This window comes from Colobus angolensis, unplaced genomic scaffold, assembly GCF_000951035.1.
Source record: "Colobus angolensis palliatus isolate OR3802 unplaced genomic scaffold, Cang.pa_1.0 Scaffold17, whole genome shotgun sequence".
NCBI classification, from domain to species: Eukaryota; Metazoa; Chordata; class Mammalia; order Primates; family Cercopithecidae; genus Colobus; species Colobus angolensis.
In genome coordinates, this window is record NW_012114821.1 from 13208512 (window position 1) to 13221642 (window position 13131).

Sequence of the window (13131 nt, forward strand, 5' to 3'; positions counted from 1 at the left end):
CACACAGACAAATTGCAAATTAATTTCTCAAGACTCTCGGGTGAATTCTTGGCCCATCAGTCATAGTAACACTTCTCAGCCCTTCTCCCAGGCATGTGACTGGATTTCTAACCCTCCCACTTCCCAAAATGCTTTGAAATGGCCATTCTGTTTGTGTTCAATATCAGACTTTTTATTGGCACTCCAAGTTGGTATTTTGAAAGCAGGAGAGTAAAACAGAACGCTGTGGAAAAGATACTTTAGTATCTGAGAGACCATGGTTCAAATCCCAGTTCTCCTGCTTAGAAATCATGTGACTGGGAGCCGGGGCTACACCTCAAAACCCTGGGCCTTTATCTTCTGTAACTCAAAGATCAATGCCTGTCTCATGGGATGCTTGAGAAGTTGAAATAACAGACTGTGCTCAAAATGGGAGGATCAATACATTGTACTCTAGGGGAGGAAACTCCTGTTTCCTCTCTTAGGTTCAGTTTCTGAGGTCCTGCAAATTAAACTAACAAAAGAGATTACAGGACAAAAATGGTTTTTTCATATGCTTATAGGAGTCCTTACAAAATGAAATAAAAACCCTAAAGGGACCCTGGCATGGTGGCTCACACCTGCAATCCCAGCACTTTGGGAGGCTGAGGAGGATAGATCATGAGGTCAGGAGTTCAAGACCAGCCTGGCCAAGATGGTGAAACCCCGCCTCTACTAAAAATACAAAAATTAGCCTGGCGTAGTGATGGGCACCTGTAATCCCGCCACTCGGGAGGCTGAGGCAGAAAATTGCTTGAACCCAGGAGGCGGAGGTTGCAGTGAGCCGAGATCACACCACTGTACTACAGCCTGGGCGACAGAGTGAGACTTCATCTCAAAAACAAACAAACAAAAAAATCCTAAAAGGGCCATCAGACTTGGGGACTTATATATCACTTTAACAAAAAGGTGAGAAATTTGTGGAGAAGTGACAAGACAGAGGAAAAGAGTTTTGAGCTTCTAGAGGCAGTATGATGTGGGAACAAAATACATGGGGAAACCAATGGAAGCTAAGGCTTATTTTTGTGAGGTTTGTGTGCCCACTCAGCACCCACTTTCCATTTTCTTCATGGCCATAAAACTCTCCCCGGGAGAGAGAATTTCTCAGAAGTGTCTGTACATAGTCAGGTAGGAGAAGCTCCAAGAAGGCTTCTTTCTGCCTCTGTTGATTCTCAATGGCCTTCCACTCAAAATAATCCACATGACCAAAGTCACTTATTAGGGGATAGTATATTTTGACTGGCATATCTTGATCCCCTTCAATATATAATTATTTTTGTCCTGTCATCACATGACTTGCTCTTCTGCAAGGGTCATGGAAGAAACAAAGATTTATAAACAATTATCCAGTAATAGTCATGAGAAATGTAGTGAAATAATGACAACTTAATTTTACGGTAAAGTTTTGGATATCTAATTCAGTCTTTTAAAGATATAACTTTGAGGACTCACTCTGTCATATGAAGAATATTGTCTGTCTTGCTTACTATTGGAGTACCAACATCTTTTCTTATTTTTATTATTATCACTATATTATGTTGGTGCAGAAGTAATTGAGGTTGTTGCCATACTTTAATTCTATCACTTATTTGTTAAACATTTATATAGCACTTGCTCCGTGCCAGACACCGTCCACTGCAGTCTACAAATGTAACATATTTTAATCCTCAGGACAGTCTTGGGTGAGGCACAGAGGGGTTTAGTAAGTTGCACAACAGAACCAGGAAGTAAACCTAAGCAGCCCTCCAACTCCAGTCTCTGTGCTTCTAACAACTATGCCATGAGCGCCACAAATGCTTTTTGACTGAGTGAAGGTTAAGTAAGTTAGCCCAGATCACAATGGCCAACTCAAGATTCAAGTAAAGTCTGTCTGACCTTAAACCCAGGCTGTCTCCCTGTCCTAGACTGTCCCAGAGTGGCCCGGACTTGCAAAGGGGAGCATAAAGCCAGATAGTCTCCGTTTTACTGTCAGTTGAAGTCTAGCCAGTCTGAAGTGTTCCTTTATAAAACTCTCCAATTATCCAAACTATGGATGTTCCAAATATTTCATGAGATACACTAAGATATTATTCATTGTTATCAGAAATTCAAATTTAACTGGGTGTCCTATGTTTTGTACTTGTTAAATCTGACAACCTAATCCAAACATATAGTTGACTTGGCCAATGACAAAGAATTAAAAAAACCAGGGAGAAGTAAAAATGCATTTTTCTCCAAGAACAGTATCAGTAGGAATTGTAGTCTTCGAGTAATAAATCTTAGCACGTTGGCTGGGCGCTGTGGCTCATGCCTGTAAACCCAGCATTTTGGGAGGCCGAGGCGGGCGGGTCATCTGAGGTCAGGAGTTCGAGACCAGCCTGACCAACATGGAGAAACCCTGTCTCTATTAATAATACAAAAATTAGCCAGGCAAGGTGGTGCACGCCTGTAATCCCAGCTACTCAGGAGGCTAAGGCATGAGAACCGCTTAAACCTGGGAGGCGGAGGTTGCAGTGAGCCAAGATTGCACCATTGCACTCTAGCCTGGGCAACAAGAGCAAAACTCTGTCTCAAAGAAATAAAAATAAAAATAAATAACTCTTAGAATGTTTACTTTTAGTAGATGGAAGAGGGTGGTTAACGTAATGAAGCAGGAGTCAAAAAGAGAGAAATGTGTAACTATTATATAAATGTAAATAATGGTTTTTCTACTATAAGGTTTTATCTTTTCATTTCATATTCCTCTGGTATGATGCTGAGTCCTGAAATAGATACAGAAGAAAAAGGGGAGAAAGAGGAGAAAAAAGAGAATGATAAGAGAATGAGAAAGAAATTAAGATTCCTAATATCTACCATATTCCAGAGATTGTAGTAAGCATATTTCATTGTCTCATTTAATCTTCACAAAAATACCTTCAGCGTAGCTATGACTCGGTCCATTCTACACATGAAACTCAAAAGGGGAGATAATGTTTGCACAGTCGTTGAGGTGCCAGAGGAAAGAATCCTCCTTTAGCAGGAATTGCCTGCCCACCTCCACCCCCCGTCACCCTTTGCTGGAGAGAACGCTGAGTCCTGGCTTCACCAGGTGCTCGCTGTCTCTCTCCTTGTCTCTCTCTCTCTCTCTCTCTCTCTCTCTCTCTTTCTCTCAGTGGAGAATTTAGCACAGCCAGCCTTGAGTGTGAATTAGCTGAGCATGTGTCTACATCTTCTAAGTTACTAAACAGCCCAAGCGAAGTAGCAGTGTCTACTCTGTCCCTGTGTCTCCTGCCTGAGCTTGATGCCTGGTATGTGTTGTGAGCGTAACAATGTGCCAGGCACTGGGCAAAATGCTCTGAATTCACTATCTTAAATCCTCACAAAGACCCTGTGAGAGTTTTCTTAACTGTTTTGCAGATGAGGAAACTTGATATTCAGAGAGTAAATAGACTTATGAGAATAGCCGAACTCCAAGAAAGCCCCAGCTTGTTGCTTCCTTGTAAGACCTGTCTCTGTGTGGGGTGGCATCTAGAACAAATGCCAGTCACATGTCTATCAATAATTAAAAAGCTATTTCACTGTTTCTGGGGTCTTTTAAGAAAATTCCACAGGGGCTTCCCATTCCTAATGGACAGCAGAACTTCTCAACATGCAATTTGCCCTGAGGATGCTCCCTTCCGGCAACATTTTTCTCCAACCCAAGCACAGATTCTCTTGACTTTTCTTCCCTCCAATTCACCTTCCAGATAAATCCATCCCTCTACCAATGGTAAATTTCCCCTCTTTTCAAATCATATCTGTGCAACCTGTATTTAAGTTGTCATACATTAATACCTACACAGAAAGACTGTGCAGTTATCAAGTATGAATCAGACAGTGTTTTGTGTGGCATCTGGCACGCAGAAATAAATGTTAGCTGTTATTCAATTTAGTCTCAGCTTTGCAGCTGTAACTATCATGGTGATTTTGCATGGTAAATGCAAAATGAGAAGGGCTGGCACAGAGTGCTGCAGAGAAGGGAAGAGATTGTGAATACTCGCATACTCCCATGATGATATATTTTCCTATTTATGAGAGGAAGTGATGCTGTATTTGAAGGATATTTCCCATCTCAACAGCCAGAAAGCCCATGGAAGAAACATTAATGCTCCCTGCATGTGTATGCATCTCCCTCTACATTCCCAGAATTCCTGCAGTCACGTGGGGTCATGTAAGTAATTTTGGTATGGGCTGCAAGCAAAAGCAAATGTGTTGCTTCCCACCAAAGCACTTAAGAGTTGGTGCATAATCCCACAGCTCTCTCCCTTCCAGTGCCACAGTGAATCAAAGTCTAAGGAGGCTACAGTTGCCACATGGAGAACTACAGGATAGTGCAGTGCCATTAACTGGAGTCCCTGAGAGACTGTGTGGGCAGAGTTCCCCACCAAAATGCAGTGAATACATACTGCAAACAAGAAATCAACTTTTGTTGTTAAGCCAATTAAATTGTTGAGTTAATTTGTTACCTTAGCTTCCTAACGTCTCCTAACCTAGTACAAAGCCTTTTTCAGATTGTGATGTTAATGATTCCTCAGGCACTGTTCTCAAGGGAAGATCTGCATCAATGTGCTTAGTAATCTAGCCAGTTTCCTCCAAGTGCTTGCTTGCTTCATTCCAGGTGGGTCAGAGTATCACAGGCATGCTGGGCTTCCTGTCACGTGGTCCTCCAGTGAGGCTGTGCGTGGGCCTGGCGTGTGTCTTGTCCCTTTGGAACACAGGTGGGTTTGGCTGGAGTTCCGGAAGTGTCTGTGTTGTATAATAAGTTTGAGTATCCACTGTGCTTTAGAGAACCTCAGTAGCCAACATTTCTGCCCAGAATCCTAAATGAATTATTTGTTCAAAATGGCAAGAATAACTTCCCCATTTCTGTTTTTCCCTTGACTTTTTGCATTTGATTCCCACCTATGCAAAAGAATTCTCTTCACCTCCACTGTTGCGACCTTTGTCCAAAGCATTATTTTCCTTTACCTGGACCATGATAGAGCTTTCCAAACCAGCTTCTCCTCTTGTCTCTCCACGACCCATTCACCACCAATCAGCCTGAGTGATCTTTTCATAAGTCTTGTGATTTCATCTTCCAAGTTCCTCCCTCTTTTCTCTCCCCCTGCCCCAAATAATTCACGGACTTCCTACTTCTCTCTGTGTAGTGTACCAGGTCCTTTTCAGGCTCTGCGTGACCCTGCCTCCCTCACCATCCCTGCTTCCTACCACCTTCACCTGCTTCATTCTTTATGCCCCCATCACTGTTGGCCTTCTTTCGATTCTTTAAAGTAATACTCACGCCTACCTCAGACACTGGGCTTGTGCTGTTCTCTATACATCAAATATTTCCCCCAATCAGTTAAATCCTACTCAAATGCTATTCATTCTTTAGAGCTCAGCTCAACGTCCCCTCTCAGGGAAGGCTTCCAGATTCCTGGGACTAGATCAGCCCCCTGTTACATACCCTCACCATTCTCTTCAAGGTATTCAATGTTGTTTTCCTATGTGTCTGCCTTTCCAGCACACACAATGCCTAGCAAATACTCGGCACTCAATAGCATGATCCATCATCAGTAGTTGGTCAACAAATATTTGATGACTAAATGATTAAATGAATGAATAAACTAGATGTGGGACTAAATGTCACTTCACAATCCCAGATCGTAATTCTCTCATCTGTAAAATGGGTATGTTGAATCAAATTATCTCTGGTATTATGTCTTGGTTATAATTACTCTGATTAAACCTTTTTTACTTTAGTGTCTGGTATCAAAGGAGAAGCCAAGAAAGAGATGGGAATGACCTTTTTACCTACAACAGGTAAGTGGGTAGTAAGGGCTCCTTTTCAGCTCACTGTTCTTGGACAAATTCCTTGACTTCCCCAAGCCTTACTTTCTCTACTGATAAGACAGCGATTGTATCCACATCTAACACTATAATAGTCACAACAATGGTTCCTGTGAGCTGCTCATTTCTTTATGGTTCATTGAATCCTTGTGATCTTAATAAATCCACAAAGACTGTGGCATTCCATTGGTGATAGAAGATTTTATAATGGGAGGTATTTTTACTTGCCATAATCGCCTTTGTAATAATTTCATCTTTCTTTGCTTTTCCTTTTTGATGCTATGAAATTGACTTTGATGCTATGAAATTGACTTTGCGGTACAATGATGAATACATTGCAACAGGAAGGACAAGAGGAGTCAGGGAAAACAGGTTTCTGTTTCTAAATTTTAGTAAACAAGCAGGACAATTTTTGGTATGGTTTTGGTTTCAGTTTTGGTGGAAATTATGTTACTTTTTATTTTTATTCATTTATTTATTTATTTATTTTTGAGATGGGGTCTTACTCTGTCACCCAGATGGGAGTGAGGTGGCACAATCTCAACTGACTGCAACTTCCACCTGCAAGACTCAAGAGATTCTCCCACCTCAGCCTCCTGATAGCTAGGACCTCAGGCATGTACCACCACATCTGGATAATATTTTGTACTTTTGGTGGTGACAGGGTTTCACCATATTACCCAGGCAGGTCTCTAACTCCTGAGCTCAAGGGATCCACTCACCTTAGCCTTCCAAAGGGCTGGGATTACAGGCATGAGCCACCAGGCCTGGACTATTTTTATATTCTCATTTATTTTTAATTAGTACATTCACGCAGTTCAAACAGCAAAAGGTACAAAAGAGTATAAAGTTAAAATGCTCCCCCAGCTGACAGCTTCCCTTTCCTGATAGCACCAATTGTACCAATTTATTGTGTATAAGTAGGATAAATTTCCATAAATATTTTTCCTATTTAAGCCTCCAATTTTCTCCTCCTTAAATGGGAACTACAATTCTTGCCCCACAGGTAATCATGAAGGATAAAAGGTGATAAATACTAAGCATGAAGAAGTACAAAAAGTGCCAGGAAACTTCTATTTTAAAGATATTATTATGGTGGTCTTTTTATCCAAAAACAGAAAAATATCTTTTTGTAATCTGTCAGGGAACTTATTTGAAAAATGCTCTGTATCACATCCTATTCAAACATCTGTGCTCTACTGGTGTTTAGTTCAGACTTCAAATATTGTTATCAAAATCCACCCAAGGATTTGTAATTTAAAAAAGGAGTGGTAGAAATACTCTTTCCTTGGTGAAAGCGTGGTGCTAAAAAAAAAAAAAAAAAAATGGTGCTCAGTGAGGAAGATGACACAGGGCCCCCCATTCTGGCTGGAAAGGTATAGAAATCCTGCCAGCCTCGTAGCCTGGGGCATCCCTGCTGCCTGGAGACTCGGAACTGACATAATCTTGGTCCCTCACCTGCATGGAGGACTCTGTTGCCTTGGCAGGTCACAAGCAAGGTTGATTGGTGCCTCCCGCAGATCTTATAGCAGCTGGTGCAGAGTAGACTGCTTAGGTAAAGTGCCACGCAGGTGCCTGAGGGGTTGAAGTGGCCTCACTCAAGCTAGAGAGCTGACTAGTTGGCAGCATTTGCTCTGCTTAATTACGTCTGTCTCAGACTTCCTTTTGTTGTGACATAAGCCCCTTGCCACCAGTAGCCCTATTATGGGGAAGGGGGGTCAGAGTCCCCACCTACCTCTAACCCCAGAAGCTCTGTTATTTAACCAAAAAGCTTGACAATTGGTAAAAGGCCAAATTGGCTTAAGCAGGCGACAGTTGACTTGACTCAGTTTCAACATGGTATCCGAAAAGCAGAAGCCAGCAACTTAAACGGCCACTGACGGATAAACAAAAAAATGAAATGCGGCATATACATACAATGCAATATTATTCAGTCTTAAATAAGTAAACACTGCCATATGCAATAACATGAGTGAACCTGGAGGATAGTATGCTAAGTGAAGTGAACCAGTCACAGAAGGACAAACACTGTGTGATACCACTTTCATGAGGTATCTAAAAGAGTCAAACTCACAGAAGCAGAGAGTAGAAAGTTGGTCACCAGGGGATTAGGAGAGGGAAATGAGAAGTTTGCTGTCCAAAGAGTATGAAATTTCAGTTACGCAAGATGAGTGAGTTCTAAAGATCTGCTGTACTGCATAGTAACGATCAGTAACAAAACTGTATTGTGCAGTTAAAAATCTGTTAATTGGGCTGGGCGTGGTGGCTCACGCCTGTAATCCCAGCACTTTGGGAGGCCGAGGCGGGTGGATCATGATGTCAGGAGTTTGAGACCAGCCTGACCAACATGGTGAAACCCCATCTCTACTAAAAATACAAATATTAGCCGGGCATGGTGGCATGGGCCTGTAATCCCAGCTACTCAGGAGGCAGGAGAATTGCTTGACCCCAGGAGGCGGAGGTTGCAGTGAGATCACACCACTGCACTCCAGGCTGTGTGACAGAGTGAGACTCCAACGCAAAAAAAAAAAAAAAAGAAAAATTTAATAGAGTAGATTTCATGTTGTGTTTTTCAATAAAATTAAAATTAATTTAAATTAAATTAAAAAGTAAAATAAAAAGAAGCGAGCAAGAAGAACATGGACAAAGAGTTGAGATTGCTCTTTTCTGATTTTATCTTAGCCACTAGCCCAATATGGGATTTAGGTACATCAAATCAAGTTTGGGGATTTCAGTTTATCCATTCTTCAAAGTATTGGACAAGATGATTTCTGAGGATGTTATGAAGTGTTTGAGGCTGTACTTTCAGGTTCCTATTTTATTTATGAAAACTTTTATTTCAGTGTCTGGAAATAAAGATGTTAAGAAGGAAAAAGATGGGACATTCGTCGGTGTAATGGGTAACTACATCAGCCCTAAATCTTGACTTACTCTGTAACACAGAGCACATTTTTCAGACTCTGTGGCTTGTTGCTTTCCATTTGTAAAATGACAATGTAAAATAAAGCACCTTCTCCATCCTGTTGGTACCTACGGTTGCAGTGGTCATTTTTCATGTTACATGTGATACTAGCTTTTTTTGTGTCAGCTTCTTTTCTGAACCTCTCTGTGACCCTGACAAAACATGTCGCTTCCGTGTCTCATTTAATTTAATAAAATAAATTGTAAAGTAGGGCACCTTCTCCATCCAGATGTAACATGAAAAATGACCACTGCAACAGTCGTAGTCACAAGTAGAGTGTGATGCTATAGCATGTGGTCCAAAACAACTGATCCTTCTGGTCTCTGCTTAATGTCACTTCCACAAGAAGGCCTTCTCCATCCCCTGACACCAGGCTAGTGCCCTGGTGCTCCCACACCGCGTTGACATTCCTCTTTTGTCACGACATGTGAGTCTCTTTCTCCCTGACCAAATCATACACAGGAAGCCCCATGGAGCTGGTTCAGTCTCCTTTGCCATTTCGTATTGCCTATCATATTGCTTGGCCCTCAGTGAATATTTGTTGAGTGAACCAATGAAGATTGAATGAATGAATGCCTTTGAAATTTCATATTTTTCTTTGACATTTTCTCCTTTGGTCACATGAAATTTGCTAAGTAGTCAAGAGGCCTAATATGTTGGCCACTGCTCTACAGTTCTAGAAAGTAGGTTCTGAACCCTTTATTACCACTGCTCGAGGTTTTTCTCCTCTCTGGGCCTCAGTTTCCCTACTCAGTTAAGGAGCGGGGTAAATAAGACCCCCTGTATCAGAATCACCAAGCTTATTTATTAAAACATGGATTTATAGGCCACACCCATCCCAGAGAGGTTAGAATCTGTATCAGGGCCATACAGAAGACTCCGGGATCTGCCTTTCCTCAGTGTCTGCCAGTGACTCTCACACGGAGAGCAGATGCCAAAGAGGCTTCCAAGACTTCTTCCGTTCCTGGGGGTAGGAACTGGACCACTCGTGTTTTTCTCATGAAGACTGTTTCCTTCCCAGTGTCCGGCCTTAGAGGAGAAGAGAGGAAGGAGAAGGGGGTGGCGTTTCTTGCTACAACGGGTAAGTGCCGCTCCCCGAAATCCCTTGGGTTGTCTGGGCTGCAGAGCAATTCCTCCACTTCTCTGGACCGCTGTTGTTTCCCACAGTAGAGAGAATGTCATCTCTCTAATCATTATCTGATCATTAAGTAAAAGTCGAAGAAGGCAACGTTTGAATAAACAGGAGCATCAACAACTGTTTCCATCTTGTCAACTGTTATTTCCAAATCTTTTTTCTTTTAGATGGAGTTTCACCCTTGTTGCCCAGGCTGGAGTGCAATGGCACAATCTTGGCTCACTGCAACCTCCACCTCCCAGGCTCAAGCGATTCTCCTGCCTCAGCCTCCCAGATTACAGGCACCTGCCACCACACCCAGCTAAATTTTTATATTTTTAGTAGATACGGGGTTTCACCATGTTGGCCAGGCTGGTCTCAAACTCCTGATCTCACGTGATCCACCCACCTTGGCCTCTCAAAGTGCTGGGATTACAGGCATGAGCCACTGTGCCTGGCCAGTTTCCAAATCATTAAGGAATAGCCGGAGGAAGCGGGAATTTTAACTCTACTCACTGCACAGTGCCACTCCTGCCACACCTGGGAGATTTCTCCCTCCATCCTGGGTCATATCCTGGACCTATTAATTCTGAATTTCTGAGGATGGAGCCCAGGTACTGGAATTGTGTAATTAAAAAAATATATATTTCCAGGTGATGTCAATGCTCAGCCAGGTTGTGTGGACCCCACTTTTACACGGGGTACTTATTTTCAAAGAACTGCTGAGAACTCCTGCAATGCCCTTGGGCTTCCCATTATGCTTGAGATACCTTTTATATGAGTCCTGAGTCTCTCCAAATGCAGAGATGCAATCGTCACTAAAAGTTAATGTTTCCTGTGCTTCATTGGGATTTCTCTTATCTATATTTGTCACTCTGTTGACTGTCACCTCCTAAGGTCAGGACCCTCCTCTTGACTTGGAACCCCTTATGCCTGACACTTGGTTTGTGTTCAGCACATGTGCAAAGAAGTTGAATATCTCTACCTGAAGTTTGGAAATGAGGAACTTTTTCTCTTGCCGAGAAAAGCCTGCCAGTGACATTATCTCTGAATCTCTTTCAGAGCTGCCTGCAGGGTCAATTGATCTGTCTGCACTTAACCTGACAGAGCTTGTGAATGGGATGTTGAGTAGAGCATTAAAAGGTAATCATTTTTTAAAAACACAATCCAGGTCCATGTTTTTTATTGTGCCAGTGTCTTTTCTGAGCCTTTCTGTTGCCTCTACAAGACACTTCACTTCTGTGTCTCAAGTTTCTCGGTGTTCAGAGTGGAGAATAGGCTGAACTCAGTGGCCCAGGCCTGTAATCCTAGCACTTTGGGAAGCTGCTTGAGCTCAGGAGTTTGAGACCAGCCTAGGCAACATGGCAAAACCCCGTCTCCACAAAAAAAAAAATACAAAAATTAGCTGCATGCAACGGTGCATGCCTGTGGTCACAGCTACTCAGGAGGCTGAGGTGGGAGGATTGCTGGAGCCCGGAAGGTCGAGGCTGCACTGAGCTGTGATCATGCCACTGCATTCCACCCCGAGAGAAAGAGTGAGACTTTGTCTCAAAAAACAAAAACGGAAACAGAATGCAGAATTCATTGTCCCACCTAACACAGAATGACGTAGAAGGTTGACGAGAATTTTGAGAGTAAATTGCATTCCAGACATCGTATGTTTGTAACTGTAACTCTGTTGCCATAAACTAATAATAATTACTCATTGATTAAGTTAATATGATTCTGGATTTCTTTTTTTAAGCCCATATTATGATTACGATATTATTATAATCTTCTTTCTGTGTTCTTTAGCGTCTAGCAAAATGATTTGTATGTAACACATACTTAGTGAATGACAGCAAAGCCTGAACAATCCCTAGTGTACACTCCTCACTGCCTTCACTATTTATTCTCACATTCTTCAGTCAATATTCACAGAACACCTATCACATGTCAGGCACTATTCTAAGTATTGGCGGATAAGGCAGTAAACAAAGAACAAAAATCTGTGGCCTGGGGGAGCTTCCATTCTATTGGGTGAAGGGGTAACCAAAAACAAACAATAAACATAACAAATAAGTAACAATACATGTAATTTAGAATAAGGGGGATGGAGAATGCCAATTCAGCATTGAGGTCTATGTAAATGGCATTCCCTAGGATTGTGCAATACACACACTGCACAACTGTGCCTGCTGGCTCTACACTTGTTCACTTACATATTTACCCATAAACATTATTATCCATCCCTGTCCCAATGCCTGTTACTGTAAATCACAGGGATATAGCTCCTGCCTCCGATTTGCTCTCATGAGAGTTGCCGTGGATAGGGCTGCCTTGGGAGGTGCACGATAAGAAGGCAGTGATCTACCTGCAGAGGGTGCTGTGGAGAGACTGAATCATCAGATGGAGGGATGGGCTGTAAAATACTTAGCCCTTCCAGCCCCGAACTGTTAATCCTGTCCTTTCCTCTGCAAGGCCCTGCCCTGGGCTCTGTGAAATTTTGCAGAGACTCGAATGCCATAACTGGTACGCTCGATGAGCTCAAAACTCTTCCAATGACTAATTTAATCCTTGTATAACGTCCATGGGGTGGTACTCTCACTCCCATTTTCTAGATGCAGACATTGAAGCAAGCCCATTGCCATATAGAATTGGAATTCAGACATGTTTAATCCAGCTTTGTGATCTAGCCCAAAGTTCCCCAAACTTGTTGCACAATAAGAAGGACCTGACATACTTATTAAATATTCGTCTCCCCAGGTTCCTGCTCTGGAGATTCTGACCCAGCTGATCTTGGATGGGACCCAAAACGTACATTTTTACCAAGCGCTATTTGTGATTCTTATCATCAAAAAAACTGAGTACTGGAGTATTCACATTTTGGTGTATACCCCATTCTTCTAAGGAGCTTATTAAACACAGAGCCTGTGTACCGCATTAGGGTCTCCAGACGGCAATAGCCAGAGAGCCGAGGGAGAGAATGGGCACCGCTGGTGATTTGCGTGCACCGAAGTTTAATGATTCTGCCATTCCATCCACCATCACGGTGGGTCACAAATTTATATGAATAAAAATCACCTGAGGCCGGGCACAGTGGGTCATGCCTATAAGCCCAGCAGTTTGGGAGGCTGAGGTGGGAGGATCACTGGAGCCTGAGAGGTCGAGGCTGCAGTGAGCTGTGACTGTATGATTGCATTCCAGCCTGAGTGACAGAGCAAGACCCTGT

The 13131-nt window shown here is 42.6% G+C and overlaps 1 protein-coding gene across 1 annotated transcript in view; it reads left to right on the plus strand.

The window, feature by feature from the left end:
- The first annotated feature begins 4654 nt into the window (after positions 1-4654).
- Positions 4655-13131, plus strand: part of HHLA1 (HERV-H LTR-associating 1) — a 38553-nt gene continuing 30076 nt past the window's right edge. The window contains exons 1-4 of the mRNA XM_011938164.1: positions 4655-4733; positions 5758-5817; positions 9828-9887; positions 10983-11063. Coding sequence (XP_011793554.1) covers positions 4655-4733; positions 5758-5817; positions 9828-9887; positions 10983-11063 — 280 coding nt within the window. The remainder of the gene's footprint in view (positions 4734-5757; positions 5818-9827; positions 9888-10982; positions 11064-13131) is intronic.